The sequence below is a fragment of the Rhineura floridana genome, chromosome 5, assembly GCF_030035675.1.
Source record: "Rhineura floridana isolate rRhiFlo1 chromosome 5, rRhiFlo1.hap2, whole genome shotgun sequence".
Lineage (NCBI taxonomy): Eukaryota > Metazoa > Chordata > Lepidosauria > Squamata > Rhineuridae > Rhineura > Rhineura floridana.
In genome coordinates, this window is record NC_084484.1 from 75,233,428 (window position 1) to 75,257,255 (window position 23,828).

General features: G+C 43.3%; 1 protein-coding gene across 1 annotated transcript in view; it reads right to left on the reverse strand.

The window, feature by feature from the left end:
- Positions 1 to 6,812: 6,812 nt before the first annotated feature.
- Positions 6,813 to 23,828, reverse strand: part of VEGFD (vascular endothelial growth factor D) — a 34,444-nt gene continuing 17,428 nt past the window's right edge. Inside the window, exons 2-7 of the mRNA XM_061629429.1 lie at positions 17,323 to 17,533; positions 15,138 to 15,328; positions 11,961 to 12,109; positions 11,026 to 11,120; positions 9,031 to 9,226; positions 6,813 to 7,461 (exon numbers count right to left, since the gene is read on the reverse strand). Coding sequence (XP_061485413.1) covers positions 7,335 to 7,461; positions 9,031 to 9,226; positions 11,026 to 11,120; positions 11,961 to 12,109; positions 15,138 to 15,328; positions 17,323 to 17,533 — 969 coding nt within the window. The 3' untranslated portion in view covers positions 6,813 to 7,334. The remainder of the gene's footprint in view (positions 7,462 to 9,030; positions 9,227 to 11,025; positions 11,121 to 11,960; positions 12,110 to 15,137; positions 15,329 to 17,322; positions 17,534 to 23,828) is intronic.

Genomic DNA, 23,828 nt, shown 5'->3' on the forward strand with positions numbered 1-23,828 from the left:
CAATACAAATATTAAGTGCAAAACATTCCTAATTTGCAAAGGGAACTAAAGACAGTGTGTCATGTTTCTAATTTACTGTGTTTATTTTTGGGTGTGATTTTAACAGCCTTTTAGAATAAAAAATGATTTTCCTTTTTCTTTTCTTTTTTACATTTTAGAGACTCTCCTTGAATTAAAACATTGGACAATGATATATAGATACATAGTTACACGAGAGTGGCTGTATACTATAGTCAGCATGGATTTTTCACATTCCGCAATGTTAACTTGAAAATACCTCCTGTGCCATTCTGATGCTTCTCATAAGCTCATTTCAAAACAAAACCTTACAAAACTTATAGTCCTGAACTCAGAAATGCTTATTTAACAACCATCTAAATTTTTATGGTGATACACAAAACAGTCAGAGAGAATTGAGAGTTCAAAGTGTAAAAAGAAAGAGGAAAAAAACAGACCACTTTTGGACTTTTTCTATCAGAGTTCTCATAAATTGTTGAAATTCATTAAAAATCGGCCATGTTCACAAAGTACCTGTAATCCTATTACTGACTTTGCCCCATACTCTGACCTTCATCTTCTGCAGTTTAAAAGTTTAAAAACTGCCTGTCTGATTTCTAATTAATTTAAGAAATTTAGCATTGAACTGAATGATAACCTTCGGACGTGCTCAGTAACAACCATCAGCTGCTTGGCTTGCCTAATCAGGGGTCCACACCCATACCAGACCTTCATTTCACTTGAGACAGTCATGGCTTCCCCAAAGAATCCTAGGAAATGTAGATACAAACAAACGTTTATTGCATTGTAGCCATAGGCCATTGCATAGCATACAAAATATCACAACCATTACAATAACATATCAGGTGTCAAAGGATTTAATTTCAAGAATCCGGAGTTTGTTTTGTAGTTTTAACATACTGAGCTCTAATGTTTTGCGGCAAGAGCAAAATTTGTAACCGCTATTGTAATCTCTTTGTGGTTGTCTGCCAGCAAATCTGTGATTAAAATATCTGGTAAAAGGTGCTCTCTAGGCTTTATAAAAAATCTCTAAAAATTCCTAGGAAATGTAATTTGTGAAAGGTGCTGAGAGGATGCTCCTATTCCCCTGACAGAGCTCCAGTGGCCAGAGTGGTTCAACAGTCAGCCACTCTGACTGAAGCTCTGTGAGGGGAACAGGGCGTCTCCTAGCAACTCTCAGTCTGGTGTGGATGCGCCCAGGGACATTTAAATTTGGGTGGGAGGGTACATGTGCCTGCTGTAGAATAAAAAGGTGGGGAAAACCCTGGAAAAGAATTATACTGTTCAAAATGTTTTCCTTTTGGAAAGGAAAGTGGCTTCCCTTCTGTCCAGTGCCCACCCACCAAATCCCCTCCCCCTCCCATTCCTGCCCTCTTCCACCCCTCCCTGCCCCCCCAATCAGTTTCACCAATCCTAAGCATGGTTGCACAGGAGTAAATCCCACTGAATTCAAAAAGTATGCAAATGATCAAAACTGCCCTCCCCTCCTCCTCCCTCCGATCCCCTCCCTCTTGCCCCTTTCCTCCCCTTTCCTTCACCCCTCCCTTCCCCTCCCTATCTCCTTCCAAACCCTTCCTGCCCCCCTCCCCCATGGTCAGTTTTAGATATCCTAATCATGATTGCACGGGAATAAATACCATTGAACTCAATAAGCATGCAAATGATCAAACCTGCCCTCCTCCCTCCCATCATCCTCTTTTGCCCCGTCCCTCCCCTTCCTTCAGCCCTTCCAGCTCCCCTTCCAATTTCCTTCTTCCCCCTCCCCCTCCTTCTACTCCCCTCTTCCCCCTTCCCCCTTCCTCCTTCCCTCTACTCTCCCCTCCCCTTCCTCCTCCTTCTCCTCCCTCATGGTCAGTTTTACTTATCCTAGCCATGATTCCACGGGAGTGAATCCCATTGAACTCACTAAGCATGCAAATGATTCGACCTGCCTTTCCCCTCCTTCCCCCCTCCTCTCCCTTCCTCCCCTGCCCACTCCAGTCTTCCCTCCCCATGGTCAGTTTTACCTATCCTAAGCATGATTGCATGGGAGTAAATCCCACTGAACTCAATAAATGTGCATATGATTAAACCTGCCCTCCTCCCCTTCCTGCCTGCTCCCATCCCCCTGCTCTCCTCCCCATCTCCTGTGGTCAGTTTCATCTATCCTAAGCATGATTGCAGGGGAGTAAATCCCACTGAACTCAATAAGCATGCAAATCCATTCTCAGCAATCTTGCACAGGATCCCATTTCTTATCTCCAGATTAAAAAGCAGAGAAATTCTCTAATAGGCAAAAAAAACCTTGCAGTTTAAGAATGTACCTATAGGCAACAGATATTTCTATCAAACTTCAAAAAGTAGGGAAATTGGGCAGCTATGGTGAATGCACCATGGGAGCAGGAGACATGACCTCTTCTCTAAGATACTGGACTGGCCTACAAATTTGTCAAAATGCACAGTTCTTTCCTCCATTTTCACAGGTGAATCATTAGGGAACCACAAGTGCGCATGTGTGGAAAGGGTGGAGGAGTAGCAACAAGTCCATTGTTGTGTCACACCATGCCCACTGGTGTGAATGAAATTTAGTGGGACATGGTGCCATATCGGTCAAAAAGCCACAGTTCCATGATGCAACAGGTGCTGCAGTGTGAAAAGAATGACAGAACTCAGGACAGAAGCACTACCATTATAATCAGAACAAATGCAATAAACCCCATCTCTGAATGCAGCCTTTGGGAAGGTGAGACAAGAAGTAGCATGATACTACAAAGCTTCCTACTACCAGATTAGATGACCCAGGGACCCAAAGTATGTGGACCCCAAACACTCGGATCAAGGGATCTCTAGGATAGCTTCTTTTAATTCTTCTCTTTTGAAGGTGGTATTTTAGGAACCTTTTGTGAATGAGGCCATAACAACACTAGGTGGAGCTATTGGAATATAGTATTCTCCTGTGTAATCTGTTACAATGTGGCTTTTGAAAGGGAAAGCGTATTGCCTAATATCAATAGTCTAGACCAATTTACTTCAAAGAGACATTAGGGGAAATGGTCAGTTAATTGCCCCTAATACTAAAAGGAGACTAGCCTATTTATGATAATTTGTTGCAAGTTACTGTAAAATAATAAAACCCATTATAATTCTTGCATTAATTTCAGGTACAGAAACTGCTGAGGCATGAAAGCCATTTTCCAAATTGAGTTTGCCCCACAATCTACCTCATCATTGTGGAGAGAGAGAACACCATTTGGCTAAATGTCAAGCCACTTTATGAGGAAGGAAGACTTAGTACATGTGTATATAGAGGTCATTTTATATTGTTTGTAGCCGCATCGGATGATTTAAAGTGAAACAAACATAAAAGTTAACTTCTTTCAAAGATGGCTGTGTGTGTCCTCTCTTGGGTAGAGCAAATGATGAAGTGTGGTGCTGCAAGGGCATGGACTGGTGGTAAGAGGTATGAGTTGGGGGGCAGCTGCCACTCACGCAGAACGCAAGAATTATATTCCACATTAAGTGATATTAAGTACACAGCCTATGTGAGAACACCCTATATTCTACATCATCTTGATCCTATTCAGATGTTCTGAAGAGGACTTAAGTAAACATGCACAAGCATGCAAGCTTTCACACACACCCCGCACACACTTCCAATTGGAGGTGTATTAAAATGTACTCAGTGAAGGGAACGGGGAATCCCCTTGCTGCTACATTCCAAAAATACAAACTTTTTATTATACTGAGCATAAAAAATGAATGGTTTCACAATATAGAAAGCATAATATTCTATTAATCTAGAAAAGACCTTACCCTCTCTGACATTTGTATGGACTAGTGAGAGCAGAGCTAGGCATGCAGAAGAGACAATGAACTTTTTACATACATACAGGTCTAAAACTGTATTGCTAGTTTGTGCCATGGTATGAGCATCAACTGACAGGTCTCCTTTTGTTCTCAGACAAACAGTGTGGACTCAAGATTGATACCTATCTGAACAGTTTTCATCTGGACAGTTCTGAATCTGACACCCTGTACCATTTGTCTGGATCCAGACCCTCAGAATCTGGGAATCATTTGGGAAGGGAGGAGATGGGTTAAGACAGTGTTTCCACTTAGTCCTCTTGGATTCACCGCTGGTAGAGTATTTGTCTGTACTGTTGTCTCTCTGTTTGGCAGCTGGGGACAGGAGGGATGGACACATAGAGAGATGATCTCTTGTGTGACTCCTTATGTGGAGTGCATGCTGCACTGAACCATCATCTTAAGGGCAAAAAAATCAGCCAACTACCATTTTGTCTTTTGTCCCTTATGACTGAAATGAAAGGGTGTTTTTGGAATTCTTCTTCATTTTATTAAATTGAAGTTTTATAAGCGGAGATAGCAAGCTCTGCTTTAAAAAGAGTCAGATTCTGATGTGGAGCTATTTTGTTCCCAACTGTGGTCAGCCAGGCAGTAGTGTAGTGCCTAATTCAGAAGTGCAGGGTCCCTTCATGTTAGTTACAGCTACACCCCTCCCTCACCCCCCCTTTTTTTTGCTGCATGGTTGAGAATGAGATCCTTGCTAATGCCTTCTCTCACAACAACAGACATCCCTAGGAGCCAATAAGCAAAAGAGAGGAGAGTGTTAGCTGCTGAGAAGAGTCATTTCAGGAGCTAACTCACCTCCTTTCACTCTGATTGGCTGCAATCTGCAGGAAAGGACAAGGAAACATGTTAGAAGACTCTTATTAGTGGCCATCACACTCCCCTTTCATGGTGATTGGCTCTCAAGATGATGGAGGCATAGGGACCCTGTTGCGGCCCCACTCCCAAAAAGGTAAGGGGACCAAGATCCCCCCGAGACCCTAGATGACTATATCTGAAGCCTTCCCCTTACTGTTTGGCCCCAGCATCTGGAATTCAGAGGTTACTGTCTCTAGACTTGGATATTTGATTGAGTGATTCTGGCTGACGTGATTTGGATAGGGTATAGCTTCCCCTGAAGGAACAGTTATGCAGGCTAGGGGTAAGGCTGGACAAAACAGTCTTGGTCAGGTCCATGCCCTTAGCACACAAGTAAACTGGCAAGTCCATTCTATCCCAAATCCATGACACTTTCCCCAAACATTTCAACTGAATCATAGAAGTACTCATGAAGTGGGCCAAGGGCATCCTTGCTTTCAAACAATTTTCTTGCTCTTAAAACGAAGCAGCTGCTAGAAAGTATCAGGCTTGCCATGCCTATTCAACATTTTTCATTACCCCCCCCCCAGGAAGCAACAGTCCATTACAACTTGCCATCCCTTCCTGGCTATTTGTATAGACAACATCCCTGTCCTTGCAAGCAGCTGTAAATGGTTTTGTACAAAAGAAAATGTTTAAAAAGAAGAACCAGGGAAGCCCTCAGATCATCTCATTAAAAAAAAAAAGTAAGTTAAAAAAAAGTAATTTGGAGCAAACCATGCTTTGGAAGATTCATAGGCATGTGAGCTAATATGCATGTCTATGTTCCAAACAGGGTCCATCTGAATGTGGACTGGGGAGTTTTGCTCCAAATTGTGGAGCAAACCAAAATCCTTCTCCATCCCTATTTGGGCCACTCCATGATCCACACTTGTCACTGTAGGCCCAACAGGATTTTTTCCAGCTATGGATTTTTGCAATGTGCTCTGCTTGGGGCCATCTGTGAAAACTGAAGCAAATGAATTGCTTAAGCTGAGATATTCAAAGCTTGTCTCTGTTATCATACACAGAGTCAAACCGCTGGTCCATTATCTACAACACATGAGTGGCCGGCAGGTTTCAGAGAGAGATCTCTCCCCCCGCCTGGTGGACCTCTTCAGAGATGTCAGGAATTAAAACTGGGACTTTTTCCATATAAAACCTGTGCTTTACCACTACATTCCTTCCCCTTAAAGAAGCTAGTGTTTGGAAAATGTGTTGCTGGTCTTTTCAACCACATCTTTAAAACAGAGATGGAGAACGTGCGGCCCTTCACATTGGACTTCAACTCCCATCAAACCCAGCCAACCCAGCCAGAGTTCCTGCTATTGCAAATAGCAGACATCAAGGCGGGGAATCCAGTGCTGATTGTGACAGTGGTGGGGACAAAGGGTTGAAACTCCATTTTCCACACACACTAGTCCTGATCTTGTGTGCCCCTCCCCGTTTGAGGTATTTATTTATTTAAAACTATGCAAGGGTGAACTATGTGACAAACATCACATCTGCTATGGTAAATACATAGGGCTGTATATCATATACTATAGGGCGGTCATATATTTAAGAGGAGACCTACTGAAATGAATGGACATGACTAAACATAGTTGCGTTAATCTCAATGGGTTTGCTCTGAATATAACTAACGTTGGATACAATCCATAATTAGCACTGTATCAGGGGATTTAGAAGATTTAGTGCTATGTGCAGGGGGCAATGTCCATGGAGACTGCAGTGCATGGGGAAGGGAGATTTCATCCTTTTCTCCCCAGCTGCCAAAGAGAACTTTTTCTCTAAGAGTAATTGCAATACACATTGGTGATTTTTTTTTTTTTTGAGGGATTGTATCTGGAGGGAAGGGTTAAACCTTGCCTCCTCAAACCTAGCATTAAATTTAAAAATCCCCTGGTGCAGAGTAAGAATTGGTTTGACCCTAAGCTTCTTTCTTTAAAAAATAAGTGTGGGGGGGTCCAGCTCTGCCACATGACAAGCTGCCTTGTACATCTTCATGGGTATGGGATAGCAGATGCACATGAAATTGGCCATAGTTGCACTGACCATAGTTCATTCTTTCTGACCAAACTTGCATGAGAAATTACACATGGCAATACATATTAATTAATAACTGATGCCTTTATTTTTCTATATACATTTTAAATATGACACATCAGACAGTAGTTCAGAATAAACCCAAAGAAGAAAACAAAAGATGGACAGTAGATCAAATCATTCAGTGCTGAACATATTAGGGAACCAAATTCTGGAAGGTCTGGCAGTGTTGTTCTAAAAAGAAACATGCTGAATAATATTAGCAGGTTGAGGGCGTAGCTCTATTTTCTGCATTTCCATGTTCCTGGATGATGGATGGCCCCACTGCTTCAGCCATACCACCTCCTTTCCCAAAAAAACAGCAATGGGTTTACTGAACAAGGATAACGTTTGTTGTAGCAGACAATGGCAATGTCCTTGCAGATCCACTCGTTGTCTTATTAATGAATGCAGACTAGATTTTATTTATTTATTACCAGTAAAGTCACCCATTTCCATGATTATTATAATTCAACAGCCAGTGACAGGCAGCTACTTGGCAAAGCAGTGTGGTGGTGGTGGTGGTACAGGAGACGACAAAAGCTTGATCAAGGGGTTTCTTTGCTTTGGGACCCATGAGGACTTCTTCCTCCTCTCAGACAGCGACAGTGCCTTGAACACACTGGCCGAACGGTTGGGCACATCCTGGCCTGGAATGGGCATTTGTCTTCACAACTGTTTAAATACAAGAAGTCACAGAAGATGACATGGTAAGCGTGCAAGTCTGTACTGTGGGTTATACTTCGGAAGGAATGAACAGGCCATTCCTGTTATGTTCCCTCTCCAAATGATCACAACCATTACTCATGGTTCCAGGTTGTAAGGGGAATTTTCATTACCATTTGGTCACATGGGAGATGCTGGTCTTGTAGACAATTGAGTCCACGATACCAAAAAGACTGCCTCCTCCCATAGGATCATGCCCATTCACTCATTAAGAACCATGGGGGAGGCCCAATTCAGTGTGCTTTCACTTGCATAAAATGTGAATGTGCCTGGGACACCTTCTCTCTGGCCACACGCAGACTACTGAATTCCCTTCCCATCTTCAGAGGTTAATTTGGTCTCTCTTTCGACCTTCTGCTGCCTGGCTAAGACATTTCTGTTTTGGCAGGAATTTTTCCTGCTGGGTTGAAGATTTGTATTGAACTAATCTTTCCTCTTTTTAAAAGGGCATTTTATCTATTTTATTAAATGCAGAGCAAATGTTAAATGAAATATGCCACTTGTATTCTACACTTCCTTTAATTAATCTCTCCGTCAGAAGTTTTATTAAAGAGATGCTATCCTCTGAGGATTTTTCCGGGCAAACTCAATGGAATATCCCTCACCCCAACCACTGCCTTGCTACTCTCTGTCTTCCTTTTTCTTTCCTAACTGTGATTTTGCATGTGCTCATCATTGTAAGTTCATGAATGTTCAAGGGTGGGTGTTTTTTTTAACTGATCCAATCAGGTTACAGTGCATAAGTTAATAAGCACATAGGTGCAGGAAATACAAAGAACTGCACTTGACATGGAGGAATAAACAGAAATGCTTTGATATATGCTTTGATTTGGATTCCTGCACTGAGCCGGGGGTTGGACTGGATGTCCTTATAGGCCCCTTCCAACTCTACTATTCTATGATTCTATGAAACATTACCAATTAAAGAAGGGTGCTGGCATCACCTAATTCTGACTAACCCTTGCTGGCCTGGAATGTGATGGTGTCTTTAATCTTTCTCAAGCCTGTCCAACCTGAAATGATCACAAACTATTTTCTCTTTGTAAGAAGAAATTGTGGTTGTAGATCTGTTCGTAGGCATTATATCTTGCATACATTTCGGTATCAGACCAATTACAGGAGGCAAAACAATTTGGGTGAGGGAGGAAGAGTATTTATGAGCACAGAGATGGGGAACATGTCAACTAGTCATGTAGACTGTACCGAGTACGTTACTACCTGGGGTGGGGAACCTCTAGCCCGCCAGACGTTGTTGGGACTCAACTCTCATCAAACCCAACCAGCATGACCAATGGTCATGGATGATGGGAGCTGTAGTCCAGCAAGACCTGGAGGGCCACAGGTTCCCCACCCCGGGTAGTAACGTACTCTCTGTACAGTCTACATGACTTGCTGTTTGACACAAACCCCAGTCATTTAGTACAAATTTCAACCCAGGCATGGGGGGTGGGACTCAATCAAGTACTTGGGTGTGGACCAAGCATGCTGTTTTGAACTCAAATGCAAAGAAAGGCTTACCTGCATGTTTCTGCATTAAAGGACTTATGTTTCTGAAGGCAGCTGTCCTGGTTCTCTGTACACAAGTAACAGCTACAATTCTCTTTGTTCTGAAATAAATTGCCGGTGCACTTCCATTTACAGATGCACTCACAGTTTTCTTCATCAAAGTCCATATTTGGTGCACACATTGCAAGTTCAGCAAGCGGAGGGAGTCCTGGCACAGAGACATGTTTTGTAGGGAAGAGAGACAGAGAGAGAGAGAGAAACTGATAAAGTTATACACACACACACACACACACATTCACTCTGCTGTTCTCAAAAAGTTGGCAGCTCATCACTGTGCTAAAGGTCACAGAAATAGGGTATCACTCAAAGGTAATATCCTCCAGACGTATAGCAAGTCTTGGATTTAACTTATAAAATCCACAATCTGTTCATGAGCCTTTGATTCCGGAAATGTGAACACAATCTACAGCTAGAACTGGGGAATCCATGGCTTGAAAAGAACATAATATTATGAAGTTAACATTGCAACAGAAATAAACCCTGAGTCTGAATAGATAGTGACGATCATACCCTGTAAACATCACATATTCTACGTTATTTTGGTTGGAATCTACTTTAAGCTGGGGCAGCATTGTAGTGACAAATTCAGAAGTGCAGAGTCTCTTCATGTTATAGCCACGCCCCTCCCCCCTTTTTGCTGTGGGGTTGAGAATGAGTTCCTTGTTAATGCCTTCTCTCACAATAGAAACCCCTAGGAGCCAATAAGCATGAAAGGGGAGAGTGTTAGCTGCTGAGACTCTTCTCAGTGGCTGACCTGCCTCCTGCTCACAGGGTGCTGAAGACATAGGGACCTGCTGGGACCCTGCTCCCCAAAAAATAAAGGGTCTAAGACCCCCTGAGACTTTGGGCAACTACACCTCTGGCTGGGGCACGCTCAATGGGATTTTTTATTTTTTTTCCCCTTTGAGTAGACGACCCCTACTACAATATCACAAATGCCTTCTTAGTCCCCTCACGTGGGTTTGCTTTGTAGCATAGGTGGTCTTGTTGTACAGGAAAACAAGGCCCAAAGCTCCCTCAGACATCCGGTGCTAGTTGTGCAGTTCTTTCAATCCAGGTCATTAACTGCAGTCACAATTATCTGGTGTTACTTAGCTTAAAGAAACAAAATCCTTTATCAAAGCAGTTGCTAGAAATCACTAGGTAAGTATTTTATTCCCAGCCCCATTTGACCATCAGGTTCTCATGCCATATCGTAAGGAAACTGCTCTTGAAATTGACCTGAATTTTAATACACTTTTCCAAGTAGGGCATAGGAACAACAACAACAATAATAATTCAACACTCTGCTGGGCATATGGAGTTGGGAGGACAAATCCTATGCTCCAGATGAACCAGTGTGACTTTGAGCTTGTTATTTTAGTTAATTCTAGGTACATTATGCTTGCAAAATGCTTTTACTACCAGATTTATTCTTTAGCTCCTGGATTCAGGTGCAAAGGCAGGAAAAATCTTTTACCCCCACCTTAAACCAGTTCAAATGAAAATGGCATAATTTCCATTCTTGATATAAATATCAAAGTGAGCATATTAAGTAAGTAAGCAAGCGTAAACACCCTATTACATTTATGAGGCTTGGAAGGATTTAGTCTTAGGATGGTTGTCATGGAGTGAAGGAATTGTTTTGTTTTCTCCAGAACAAAATCTGACAGCCTTTATCTTTTCTCTACCTCAGAAAGTAGTAGGAAGAAACTAGCTAGCAAGATAACACAAAACCAAACTTTGAAGCCTTGTTTGTCATTTGTGAAACATAGCCTACTACTGCAGTTCTAGCACTTACCTGGTACCTAGTCAATGGCGCTTACTTCTAAAAAAAACATGCACAGGATTGCACGGGTAGCATTTGCAATAAGCAAGAACAAGGATCATAACATATTCTGACAGATAGTTTTTCAGCACTTTAAAAAATGGAGGCTGTTCAACTATTAATAATAATGTTGTAGGTACCTTTTCTGCCTGGATGATCTTTGTCTACAACACATTCACATTTATTGCTGTCCCATATCCAGCCATTGTGACACAGTTTGTTTATATGGGGACAACTAAAAGGAAACAAAACACAAAATAAATATTTTAACTTTAAAAAGTGAGTGAGTGAGAGAGAGAGAGAGAGAGAGAGAGAGAGGTGTAGTGGTATATATATATATACTGCCTTGCTTAATTCTTATGAAAATGTGGTATATAAATATTTAAATAAATAAATGTATGTAAAAATGGTCTTCAAGAGCCAGCTTATTTTTGGCTACTTCAATTAAGCCAGCCTTTCCCAACCTGGTGCCCTCCAGATATATTGGACTACAGTTCTCATCAGCCACCATGACCATGGCTGAGGCTAATAGGAGTTATAGTCCAAAACATCTGGAGGGCACCAGATGGGGGGAAACTGAGTTAAGCAGACAGCCGGCACACGACAGTAGTCCAGAGTTTGTTGAGAAACGTCTGCATTCAGAGACGTGTCTTAGGAACATTGACAAGAAGCCTTATTACCATCAAAGGAACAATTCAGGGAAATACATTTGCTAAGTCATCAAACTGGGGCCTCATTACATTCCAACTGCCTGCTGTGTCTTAATTTGCCACAGCTGCCTATGTCAATTGTGACTTAAAAAAAAAACCTTTGTAAATGTCAAAGATGCCATGGTAATTAAAAACTTCTGTTAGAAGAGATTTCTGTATGTTATGCAACATGTTTTCCAAACAACTACTGACTGTTCTTTATAACATTGAAAAATGCATTTTTTTTCAAACATTGGGGGAACCATTAATCCTAGAATAAAGCATTCAATTTATGGACACTCAGAAAAGCTTTGTGGCTAATCATGTGTGTTTTAAAAAATGGGATAGGGATGTTAAGAGAGGAAAAGAGAAACTACTCATCTTACCGATTCTCCTCTGGATACTGAACAGATCTTCGTATGATGGGATACGATTGGCGCTGAACATTTGTTAAACACTTACAACCTGTGTGGTTTGCAATTTTGACTTGAATTGGATCTGGCACATTTGTTAAAGGAATGGAAATCTCAAAGAGCTGTGAAGATAAAATATAGCACTTATTATTTTTATTACTACTACCACTAAATTCCATTATTAAATAACCGCCTCCCCAAGTTTTCCTGCTCTGTGAAGCAAAACTGAGGATTGATTTTCATGTTAGGGCTCTGGGGGATTTTCCGGCTCATAGGACTGGTGCTCCTGTCGAAGCTCTGGCTAATCTGTGGAATGCAGAGATGACCCGGGCTGTTGACACGATCGCTCCTGCGCGCCCTCTCCTCTGTAGAGCTCATACAGCTCCTTGGTATACTCCAGAGCTGAGAGCAATGAAACAAGATAGGAGGCGGCTTGAGCGGAGATGGAGACGAACTCCCGACGAATGCAATTATGAGCTGGTTCGTGCTTCTACCAAGCTGTATGTAGGAGTGGTAAGGGTGGCGAAAAAACAACATTTCGCTGCCACTATTCAGTCATCTCTTTCCCGCCCAGCAGAGCTTTTTAGAGTGGTTCGAGGCCTACTCCATCCAGGCCTACAGGACATGGTAGATACATCGGTGGCCCGCTGTAATGAGTTTGCTGAGCACTTCCAGCATAAGATCTTCTGCGTTCGCCAGGACCTAGACTCCCACTTAATAGCAGTTAATCCTAATGAGGTGTCCGGAGCACAGTCTCGTCATGTTTTGTTGGATGAGTTTCAGTTGGTTCAGTTTGAGGACGTGGACAAGGTGCTTGGACAGGTTCTTGCAACCACTTCGGTACTGGATCCTTGCCCCTCTTGGCTAATAAAAACTAGCAGGGATGGAACAGTTGGCTGGGCCAAGGAAGTGATTAATGCCTCTTTACGAGAGGGAGTGGTCCCTGGCTGTCTGAAAGAGGCGGCGGTGAGACCACTTCTGAAAAAACCTTCCTTGGACCCAGATGATTTCAGCAGCTACAGACCAGTGGCGAATGTTCCATTCCTGGGCAAGATCTTGGAACGAGTGGTTGCTGACCAGCTCCAGGCGCTATTGGATGAAACCGATTATCTAGATCCATTTCAATCGGGTTTCAGGCCTGGTTTCGGCACTGAGATGGCCTTGGTCGCCCTGTTTGATGACCTATGTCGGGAGAGAGACAGAGGAAGTGTAACTCTGCTGATTCTCCTTGATCTCTCAGCGGCTTTTGATACCATCGACCATGGTATCCTTCTGGAGAGGCTTGCGGAGTTGGGAGTCGGAGGCACTGCTTGGCAGTGGTTCTGCTCCTACTTAGCGGGTCGTCTCCAGAAGATAGTGCTTGGGGAACATTGCTCGACACCGTGGGTTCTCCAATGTGGGGTCCCTCAGGGTTCAGTTTTGTCTCCCATGCTTTTTAACATCTATATGAAGCCGCTGGGTGCGGTCATCAGGAGTTTTGGAGTGCGTTGTCATCAGTACGCTGATGACACGCAGCTCCACTTTTCCTTCTCATCTTCTTTAGGTGAGGCGGTTGATGTGCTGAACCGTTGCCTGGCCGCGACAATGGACTGGATGAGAACTAACAAAGTGAGACTCAATCCTGATAAGACTGAGATGCTGTTGGTGGATGGTTTCTCTGATCGGATGGTGGATACATACCCTGTCCTGGATGGGGTTACACTCCCCCTAAAGGAGCAGGTTCGTAGTCTGGGAGTCGTTTTAGACTCTTCCCTCTCACTCGAGGCTCATGTAGCCTCGGTGGCCCGGAATGCGTTCTACCAACTTCAGTTGGTAGCCCAACTACATCCCTATCTGAGTAAGGAAGACCTCGCATCAGTGGTACATGCTCTGGTAACCTCGCGTCTGGACTACTGCAACACGCTTTACGTAGGGCTACCTTTGAAGACGGTTCGGAAGCTACAGCTAGTGCAAAATGCGGCGGCCAGACTGCTAACAAGAACCAAGCGGTCTGAGCATATAACACCTGTTCTGGCTCGCCTGCACTGGCTTCCCATATGCTTCCGGGCAAGATTCAAAGTGTTGGTACTAACCTATAAAGCCTTATACGGCACGGGACCATGATATCTGTCGGAACGCCTCTCCCGATATGAACCCGCCCGTTCACTACGGTCTACTATGAAGGCCCTCCTCCAGGTCCTGACCCATAGGGAGGCCCGGAGGGTGGTGACAAGATATAGGGCCTTCTCAGTGGTGGCCCCCGAACTATGGAATAGTCTCCCCGAGGAGGTGCGCTTGGCGCCGACACTATCATCTTTTCGGTGCCAAGTTAAAACTTTCCTCTTCTCTGAGGCATTTTAATTTAAGTTATTTAAATTTAAATTTAAGTTAAATTTATTTATTGTATTTTTATGCTGTTTTATGTTCACCGCCCAGAGAGCTATTGCTAGTCGGGCGGTATATAAATTTAATAAATAAATAAATAAATAAATAAGTTAATTTAATTTTAAATTGTTGTAATCTGATTTCAGTTTGTACAGTTTTTATATACTTCGTTTTATGAGATTGTGTAATTTTATTGTATCTTTTGATGTTCACTGCCCAGAGAGCTATTGCTAGTCGGGCGGTATATAAGTTTAATAAATAAATAAATAAATGTTAGGAATGTTCAGTTCTGAGAGTTCTCTGACAATTCCTTCTTGAGGACATGTGATGGACGTATATGCTCAAGAGCTTTGACAGGCTGTAACTCCCTGGCATTTATCTACCCCATGTCCTCCCCTTCAGATTTCAGAGTCTATACTTCTGCAAACGTGATTGAATGTGGGACAAGCACACTTGCTGTGTAAACAATGGGTAGACTTATAGTTATGGGCAATATTCATGGCCTAGTGCAGCCTTCCCCAACGTAGTATCCTCCAGATGTTTCGGAGTACAACTTCCATTGCCACCAGGCTGCAGCTGATGGCAGTTGTGGTCCAAAATATCTGGAGGACACCACATTGGTGAAGGCTGGTCTTCCTATGCACACTTACTTAGTAGAAGGCTGTACACCCATTTCAATTAAGACAGACTTCTGACTCAACAATCCAATCCTATGCAGATTGAGCCCATTTTTACCATTTTTACAAAGAGAAACTAAAAGCAGAGGAGTAGAAAAAGTCTGAATACCATTTTAGAAATGTAAGATGTGCTTGTGTTCATGCATCCCAGGCTCTCTTCATTGCAGCAGCCTCCACATCTGTACACGTTCACACAAGGAGGCTTAAAGAATGTGTTGGTGGTTGTGCCCAGCTCTTTGGCAACTTCTACGCAGGTCTCCCTTGGCACACACTGAGTTCTTTGCCACTCCTCATCTATAACTGGAGAATAACAGAGCCATTCAAAAAGCAGCAGTCACCACACAACTGGATTCACCAGTTCATCAGCCTGCTATCTGACCCCTCCACAGCTGTGAGAGATGTAACCACAACATGACCTTTGCTATTTATTAATTTTTAAAAGGTGCATCCTGAAAAGAAATTTGCAGAGTGAAGTGCTCCTGTTCAGTGTTCCCAACCAGCCAGCCATACCCTCCTCCAAAATATTCCTTTCCCACCCCCACCCCACGACAGTCAATCAGCATTTCATGGCCACAAGGCATGATCAGTCCTCATTGAACTGTTGGGTGGGAGAGGTCCTTCCATGGTTCCCCTCCCCACAAAGTTTCTTTTGCAAACTCATAGTGTTCCCCTAAGCCTACTAATACTTCCATTTTGTGTTTGGATAGTTCTTTGTTGGCTACTTCAGGACACGCACTTGTCTCTGAAACAGCAATTTGGAAATAGACGGGATTATGGCCAATATTGATTGTGCCTATCAAGATGACAGCTTTGCCAGTTCATCACTATAGCCAATATAGTTGTCATTTCCCCCCTTATTTTTTTGTGTGCCTTACGATGTATTCTATGAAATCCAAATTAGGGGTGGATACATGATAGGGTGTGGATACATCTTGTCAACACTGTCAGCCCCATTGGAGATGCAGGACTGATGTGTTAATTAACCTCGTGATCTGCCACATGATACTGCCCTTCAAACCAGAGCTTGGAAAGGTTACTCATTTGAACTACAACTTCCATCAGCCCAATCCAGTGGCCATGCTGGCTGTGGCTGATGGGAGTTGTAGTTTTAAAAACGTAACTTTTCCAAGCTGTGCTTCAAACCACATGATACTACCCTTCAAACATGGATCCAGGTCCACGTGATACTACCCTTCAAACATGGATCCAGTGTCATGGGATCCAGCTACAGCTGACAACAGTATCCCTTTGAATGCAGTTCTGGGAATCCCATGTGTGGGGAGTGCTATTACACTCAGGTTCTGCTTGTGGGCTTCCCATAGGCCTCTGATCGGCTGCTGTGAGAACAAGATGCTGGACTAGATGGAGCTTTGGCCTGATCCAGTAGGGTTCTTCCTATGCTCTTACATAACTGGCCAGAAAAGGGGTGGGGGTAATGCCTCGCCTTCTCCTGTCCCTTTAACACACATCTGATGAGCTGAAAGCAGCAGGTGAAACTTTTCATAACATGGGGGTCAACATTATGACCCACTCATTGCCTTCACCTGAACAACCCGCTGTTAAAAGGGACAGCTACAGGGGCCAATTCAAAAGATGGAAACCCTTGGTCTAACTACAGGAATGCAGACACCATGTCCCACCCATAGCTTATGAACTGAGCCAAAGCCATTCTTTGCATTGTTTGGGTCTCTGCTTCTTCCTCTTTTTGCAAGAACAGACCCCCTAGGCAGCTTCCACCCAGCTGATGAGGTGTTTTATATCAGGATGCACCTAATAAAAATAAGCATTTAAATGTTTTTGCACTTCAGTCTGTTGGTTTCTGGGCTGGCAATTTCCCCCCCATGTTGCATTCCTTTTAGATATTACTGTATGTTTACATCTTTTCCTTCTTTGTCGAGTGGAAAAAAATTCATTGCACTACTTCGTTGATGAAAAAATGTAATTTCCTCTTAGCAAGCAAGTACAACAAACATGATTGGGTATAGTAGCTATGTTGCATAAATATGTATTGGACAGCTCCTGTGACATCTCTTTGAGAAAAGACATGGTGACTCCCACCCTATCTGAACCAATGATGACATTTTATTTTAAAATGTCTTTAAAAAAGAGAGAGACAGAGCACTCCCTGCTTATATCACTCAAGAGCAGAGCACTGACTTAAAGTTATAAATAAACCAAAAGGCAAGACACAAACCCATCAAGTGTGCATGTATTTCAGGCACAGAAACACTGCCTTTCACATTAATATGTGGCTGAGGATCCAGAAAGATTCAGCTCGTAAACAATGCACCTACTTTTGAGCATCTCAATATCATAGAAAGCAGCGGCAAATCTTGTGGAGCGATGCGAGGCAGATCTGGAATCCAAGGCAGCCACACCCTTGAGTTTTAGTCGGCACTTCCACAGCTTCCAGTCCTCAGAGTGGGTAATTCTAAGTAGCTCTTCCAGGCTGGCAGCTTTCCTGATCTGCTGCTCTGACCACTCTAGAGCAGAAAGTGACATTCTCTGCAAGGAAGGGAACAAAAAGACAGGAGGGCAGTGATTACCGGGGAGGGGGCACACAAAAGAAATCCCCCCCAGAAAGCATTGAGATGTATTCCATCAAGCTCTGCCCACTACTGTGGACAGCAACTGCTGGAATAGCAATAAATATCCATGACAGGAAAAAAAGAATGTGGAAGCTAATGTGCTGGTTGTATACACAGAAAAATAAGATCTGAACCACCTGTCTGATAAAGGCCCCATCTGAAGAGAATGTAACAAGAAGAAACTCCTCACTCCACCCAGATACAATTAAGCTCACTGCTACCTAATGACTAAATTATATTGTTATGGAGTTTTCCATTAGATTTCTGTCAGTAGGGCTATCAGTATAGGTTGCCACATGGCCAGAGCCTTGGACTTGTTAGTAGCCTGACACTTTGTTACCATCGGAACCCCACAGTCAGCCAATTGCTTCTTGATATAGGATCCTTTTGGGAAAGTTTATTATTTATTAATTTATCTATTAAATTTATATCCTGCCATTCCTCCCAGGAGGAGCCCAAGGCAGCAAACAAAAACACTAAACGCACTTTAAACATCTGAAAAGCAAAATACTTTAAAGAATATTCAAACAAAACATCTTAAACACATCTTTTGAACAAATTCAAAAAAATCTTTAAAAAAAATCCAGCACAGATGCAGACTGGGATAAGGTCTCTACTTAAAAGGCTTGCTGAAGAGGAAGGTATTCAGTAGGTGCCAAAAAGGCAACAGAGATGGCACCTATCTAGTATTTAAGGGGAGGGAACTCCAAAAGGTCGGTGCCACAACACTAAAGGTCTGCTTCCTATGTTGTGCGGAACAGATCTCCCGATAAGACGGTATCTGCAGGAGGCCCTCCCCTGCAGAGTGAATGGGAGGGAGATGACTCTTTAGCTAGGGGAAAGGGGCCAGGTATCTGTGTTTGCAGTGTGGACTCAGTCAGAGACTGAGACAAAGAGATGAGTTTTGGGCTCTGGAAGTGTCTTACGTTGGTGACGGTCTTCCTGGAAATCTCATTTGGAAGCAATAGACATCAGCAGTCGGGTGGAATGCTTAAGCTATGTAACTCCACCTATGCTATATATTGTAAATAAATGAAATATTACAGAAGACTAAGAAGTTGTTTGTGACCTTCTTCCCGAAGAAACCAAAGCCATGTTAGCGCTGCACCCTGGAACCTTTTGCTGCTCAGATAATTGAGATGTGCATAACAATTTATTATTACATTTATACCCCACCTTTCCTTCAAGGAGCTCAGGGTAGCGTACATGGTTCTCCTTTCCCCATTTTATCCTCACAACCACCCTGTGAGGTAGGCTAGACTGAGAGGCAGTGACTGGCCCAAGGTCACCCAGTGAGCTTCATGACTGAGTGGGGATTCAAACCCTGTTCTCCCAGGTCATAGCCCAACATCCTAACCATTACATCTCTCTCTATATAAAGGAGGGGCTGCTTCCAGACTGCAACTATTTCACAGATATTATTCAATCATATACTGGCAAATTTAGGTTGTACATTTAAAGTGGATTTGGTTCTGTTGTGCAACAAACCCATTTAAAAAAGAACAAAACTGAATTTTTGTGGTCAGAAAAGTGATAGGAAAATGCACTGGAAAGTTTGCATTCCATCATCTAATTTCTGCACAAACAAATCAGAATGAATTCTTAATAAATGGTGACAATATGAGCGTACAGCTCAACTACTTGTGTACACAAATACATAGACTGTACACTTGCTAAACGTTACAAGTGTACATCTCTACACCAGCTACACAGACTGTACACTCATTGAATGTAACATAAATAAGGCCATTGCCTGACGTCCATGCAAATTTTGGCAAACAAAGCAGGCTGAGTTTTCAATGTTGTCTCAAAGACACTCCCCAACACACATTTACTAGTTCCATTGAACTTAAATGAACTTACTTCTGAGTAATCACATTGTACAGCATGTTTTATGAGGGTTTGGTTTACCACTTTACTTGCTTCGTATTTTAACCTTAAAAATTGATTTTGTTGTAGAAGACAATACTGAATCTTGGCATAAGGAAAGCTTTATATATTTTCATAGCACTGACTGCCCACATTTCCCAAAATTATTTTGAACCAGGAGGTAAAGGGTTTTTTCTCTCTCCTGCACTGGAGTTTGTGTAGTTCTCGCAGAGATTGGGAATGAACTCAGTAGAATCTTATGGTTCTCATTACCCAATTAGACTGGTATTTACTAACAGGCAAAAAAACCTGGCAGTTTAAGAACTTACCTATAGCCAACAGATATTGGCTGTTGATATTGTAACAGGAAGTGAATTGGACTGTGAAAGCCTAACCCAAATTGTGTTTGCATTTTTACAAATTTGTGGGGTAGTACAATATCTCAGAGAGGAGGTCAGGTCTCCTGCTCCCCTGGTGCATTCATTATAGCTGCCCAATTTCCCTACTTTTTAAAGTTTGATATAAATATCTGTTGGTTATAGGTAAGTTCTTAAACCGCAAGGGGTTTTTTTTGCCTATTAGTGAATGTCTCTGCTTTTTAATCCAGGAGGTAAGAAATGGGTTCCTGTGCATGAGAATGAGATTGATTATTTATTTATTTATTATTTTATTTATATCCCGCCCTTCCTCCCAGCAGGAGCCCAAGGGGGCAAACAGAAGCGCTAAAAACACTTTAAAACATCATAAAACAGACCTTAAAATACATTAAAACAAAACAACGTTAAAAACATTTTAAAAAACCTTTAAAAACATCTTTTTAAAAAGGGTTAAAAACATTATTAAAAAAACATATTAACAAGCAATTCTAACACAGAGGCAGACGGGGATAGGTCTCAACTTAAAAGGCTTGTTGAAAGAGGAAAGTCTTCAAAAGGCTCTGAAAAGATGGCTCCTGCTTAATATTCAAAGGGAGGGGATTCCACAGGGTAGGTGCCGCCACACTAAAGGTCCATTTCCTATATTGTGTAGAATGAATCTCCTGATAAGATGGTATCTGCAGGAGGCCCTCACCTGCACAGCACAGTGATCAACTGGGTATATAAGGGATATAAGTGCACTTGGAGGAAGCGGATTATCTGGATTAGGGTTGCCAAGTCGGAACCATTTAAAAACCCGAGAAAATGGGAGTGGGCCCTAGTGATGTCACGGGGCGGGCCCTAGTGATGTCATGGGGCGGGCCCTAGTGATGTCATGGGGTGGGCCCTAGTGACATCACAGGGCGGGCCCTAGTGACGTCATTAAACATGATACATTGTATCAACCACAGTTGCTTGGAGCATACCATTCAAAAAAAATTCTCTGGAGATTAAAATAGAAATATTTTTAATGGGATGCAACCACATCTTAAACATAGGGCATTTGAACTAATACTGTTCACAGTGGTGTTTGTCTGCTCTGTGACAGAACAGCTGTAAACTCTTTAAAGGGCAGTATCTATAATCTCACTGTAAACCCTTTAATTAAAAGTATCTCTAACCTTCTGCAGCATTATAGATTACGTGACCCTTGTGTCATTTTGTATTGTATCCTAATTGTTCTGGAAGAGGCTAAAGAAAGAAGCTGTTCTAAAATAACATGCCTGTTGTTAGCTAATAAAGCACAAAAGATACTGCATCAGTTCCTTGAACACAGGCTGTAGTACAAAATATTATAGCTATTGGATTTATTTAAAATATTGCCTTCCTCAGATAAAATAGCATGGCTAGGGAGAAAACTGATTTAGACTGCAGTCCAGTACACACTTACTTGGGAGTAAGTCCCATTGAACCCAATGGAGCTTACTTCTGAGTAGACATGTATTGAATTGCAGCCTTTGCTTCTGAAAGAGTGCCTATAATTTAGCGGCCTTGACAGTGCTTCCAGTTCTAACTTTTTAAGCCTTGTGTGCAAATCCAGTTACAATCCACTATCCTTTTACAATCCAGAGCACTGTAAAAAAAGATGATGAATCTTTTCCTCCATGGGCCACTTTTCCTTAGGAAAAATCTGTCAGGACCACAACCCAGCAGTGTGGGGGGCCTAGAGCCACCAGCACATACCCTCATTTCTTTAGTTCTCTTCTCCCTCCCTTTTCCTCTTGCACAGCATTTGGGCTTAGATTGGCACAAAATGCAAAGTGTTTTGTTTTTTAAAAAACTAGCTGCTTGAGGGGGTCTTAGGGCAGTGCAGGGGGATCACTCCCCAGCTGTGACCATCTACCAAAAATTGCCCTTGTTGCATGGCAGTTAGGCTTAAATAGTTTCCATGATCTCTCAGCGGCTTTCGATACCGTTGACCACGTTATCCTCCTGGACCGCCTGAAGAGGTTAGGCATGGGGGGCACTGTATTGCAGTGGTTCCATTCCTTCCTCTCTGGTAGGTACCAAAGAGTGGCATTGGAGGATGAGGTTTCGGATCCTTGGCCTCTCACTTGTGGGGTGCCACAGGGTTCCATCCTCTCCCCGATGCTGTTTAACATCTATATAAAGCCGCTGGGGGCAATCATCAGGAGATTTGGGCTGCAATGTCATCAGTATGCGGATGACACGCAGCTCTATCTCTCATTTAAATCTTCACCGAGGTTGGCTGTAGAAACCCTGTCCAAGTGCCTGGAGTCGGTAAGTGGCTGGATGGGAAGGAATAAGCTGAAGCTGAACCCTGACAAAACCGAGGTACTGTTTGTGGGAGACAAGGGAAGGCTGGGGGATGTGGACCTGGTGCTCAATGGGGTATGATTGCCCCTGAAAGACCAGGTCTGCAGCCTGGGGGTCATTCTTGACTCCCAGCTGACCATGGAGGCTCAAGTCTCGTCTGTGAGCCGGGTGGCGCTGTATCAACTCCATCTGATACGGGGGCTGTGCCCCTACCTTCCCAACCATCTGCTCCCACCGGTAGTACATGCCCTGGTCACCTCTCGCCTAGACTACTGTAATGCGCTCTACGTGGGGTTACCCTTGAAAACGGTCCGGAAGCTGCAACTGGTACAGAATGTGGCGGCTCGTCTGATTAAAGGCAGCCGCCGGCAAGATCACATCACTCCAGTGCTGAAGGAGTTGCACTGGCTACCGGTTGTTTACCGGGCCCAATTCAAGGTGTTGGTTTTGACCTTTAAAACCCTATACGGTTTTAGCCCAGTCTATCTGAAGGAGCGCCTCCAGCATTGTCAGGGATGCCGCTCAACAAGATCAGCCTCAGAAGACCTTCTCTCGATCCCACCGGTTAAAACAGCTAGACTGGTGAGGACTAGAGAGAGGGCTTTTTCAATAGTGGCCCCCACCCTGTGGAACTCTCTCCCAAATGATCTCCGCCATGCCCCTTCTATGATAAGCTTCCGCCGGGCCTTGAAGACCTGGCTCTTCAGGCAGGCTTTTGGGGTGGGTTAGGTTTTTTACTGTTATGGTTCTAAATTTTAATGTTTTAATGTATTGTTTTATCTTGTACGTCGCCCAGAGTGGCTGAAAACCAGCCAGATGGGCGACTAATAAATTTAATAAATAATAAATAATAATAATAAATTTAATAAAATAATAATAAGGGGGTCTTTCAAGTATCCTGGTCCCAAGCTGTATAGGGCTTTGTATACCAAAACTAGAACCTTGAACTTGGCCCAGTAGCAAATGGGCAGCCAGTGCAATTCTTTCAGCAGCGGGGTGACATGTTGGTGATACCCTGCCCCAGTGAGCAGTCTCGCTGCTGCATTTGGCACCAGCTGCAGTTTCTGGACCAACCTCAAGGGCAGCCCCACATAGAGTGCATTAGAGTAATCCAGCCTGGAGGTTACCAGTGCATGGACAACAGTGGTCAGGCTATCCCGGTCCAGAAACAGCCACAGCTGTCTTACCAACCAAAGCCGGTAAAAGGCACTCCTAGCCACAGAGGTCACCTGGGCCTCTAGCAACAAAAATGGATCCAGGAGCACCCCCATCCAAAGCAGGCAACTAACCAATTATCTGAACTTGGGAACCACCAATCCACAGTGCCTCTGTCTTGCTAGGATTCAGACTCAGTTTATTGGCCCTCATCCAGCCAACCACCGAGTCCAGGCAGTGGTCCAGGGCTTGCACAGCCTTTCCTGATTCAGATGTTACGGAGAAATAGCGCTGGGTATCATCAGCATACTGCTGACACCTCACCCCAAAGCTCCTGATGACTGCTCCCAAGGGCCTCATATAGATGTTAAACAGCATGGGGGACAATATGGTACCCTGCAGCACCCCACAGCACAACTGCCAGGGGGCTGAAAGACAGTCACCCAATGCTATTCTCTGGGAGCAACCCTGGAGATAGGATCGGAACCACTGTAA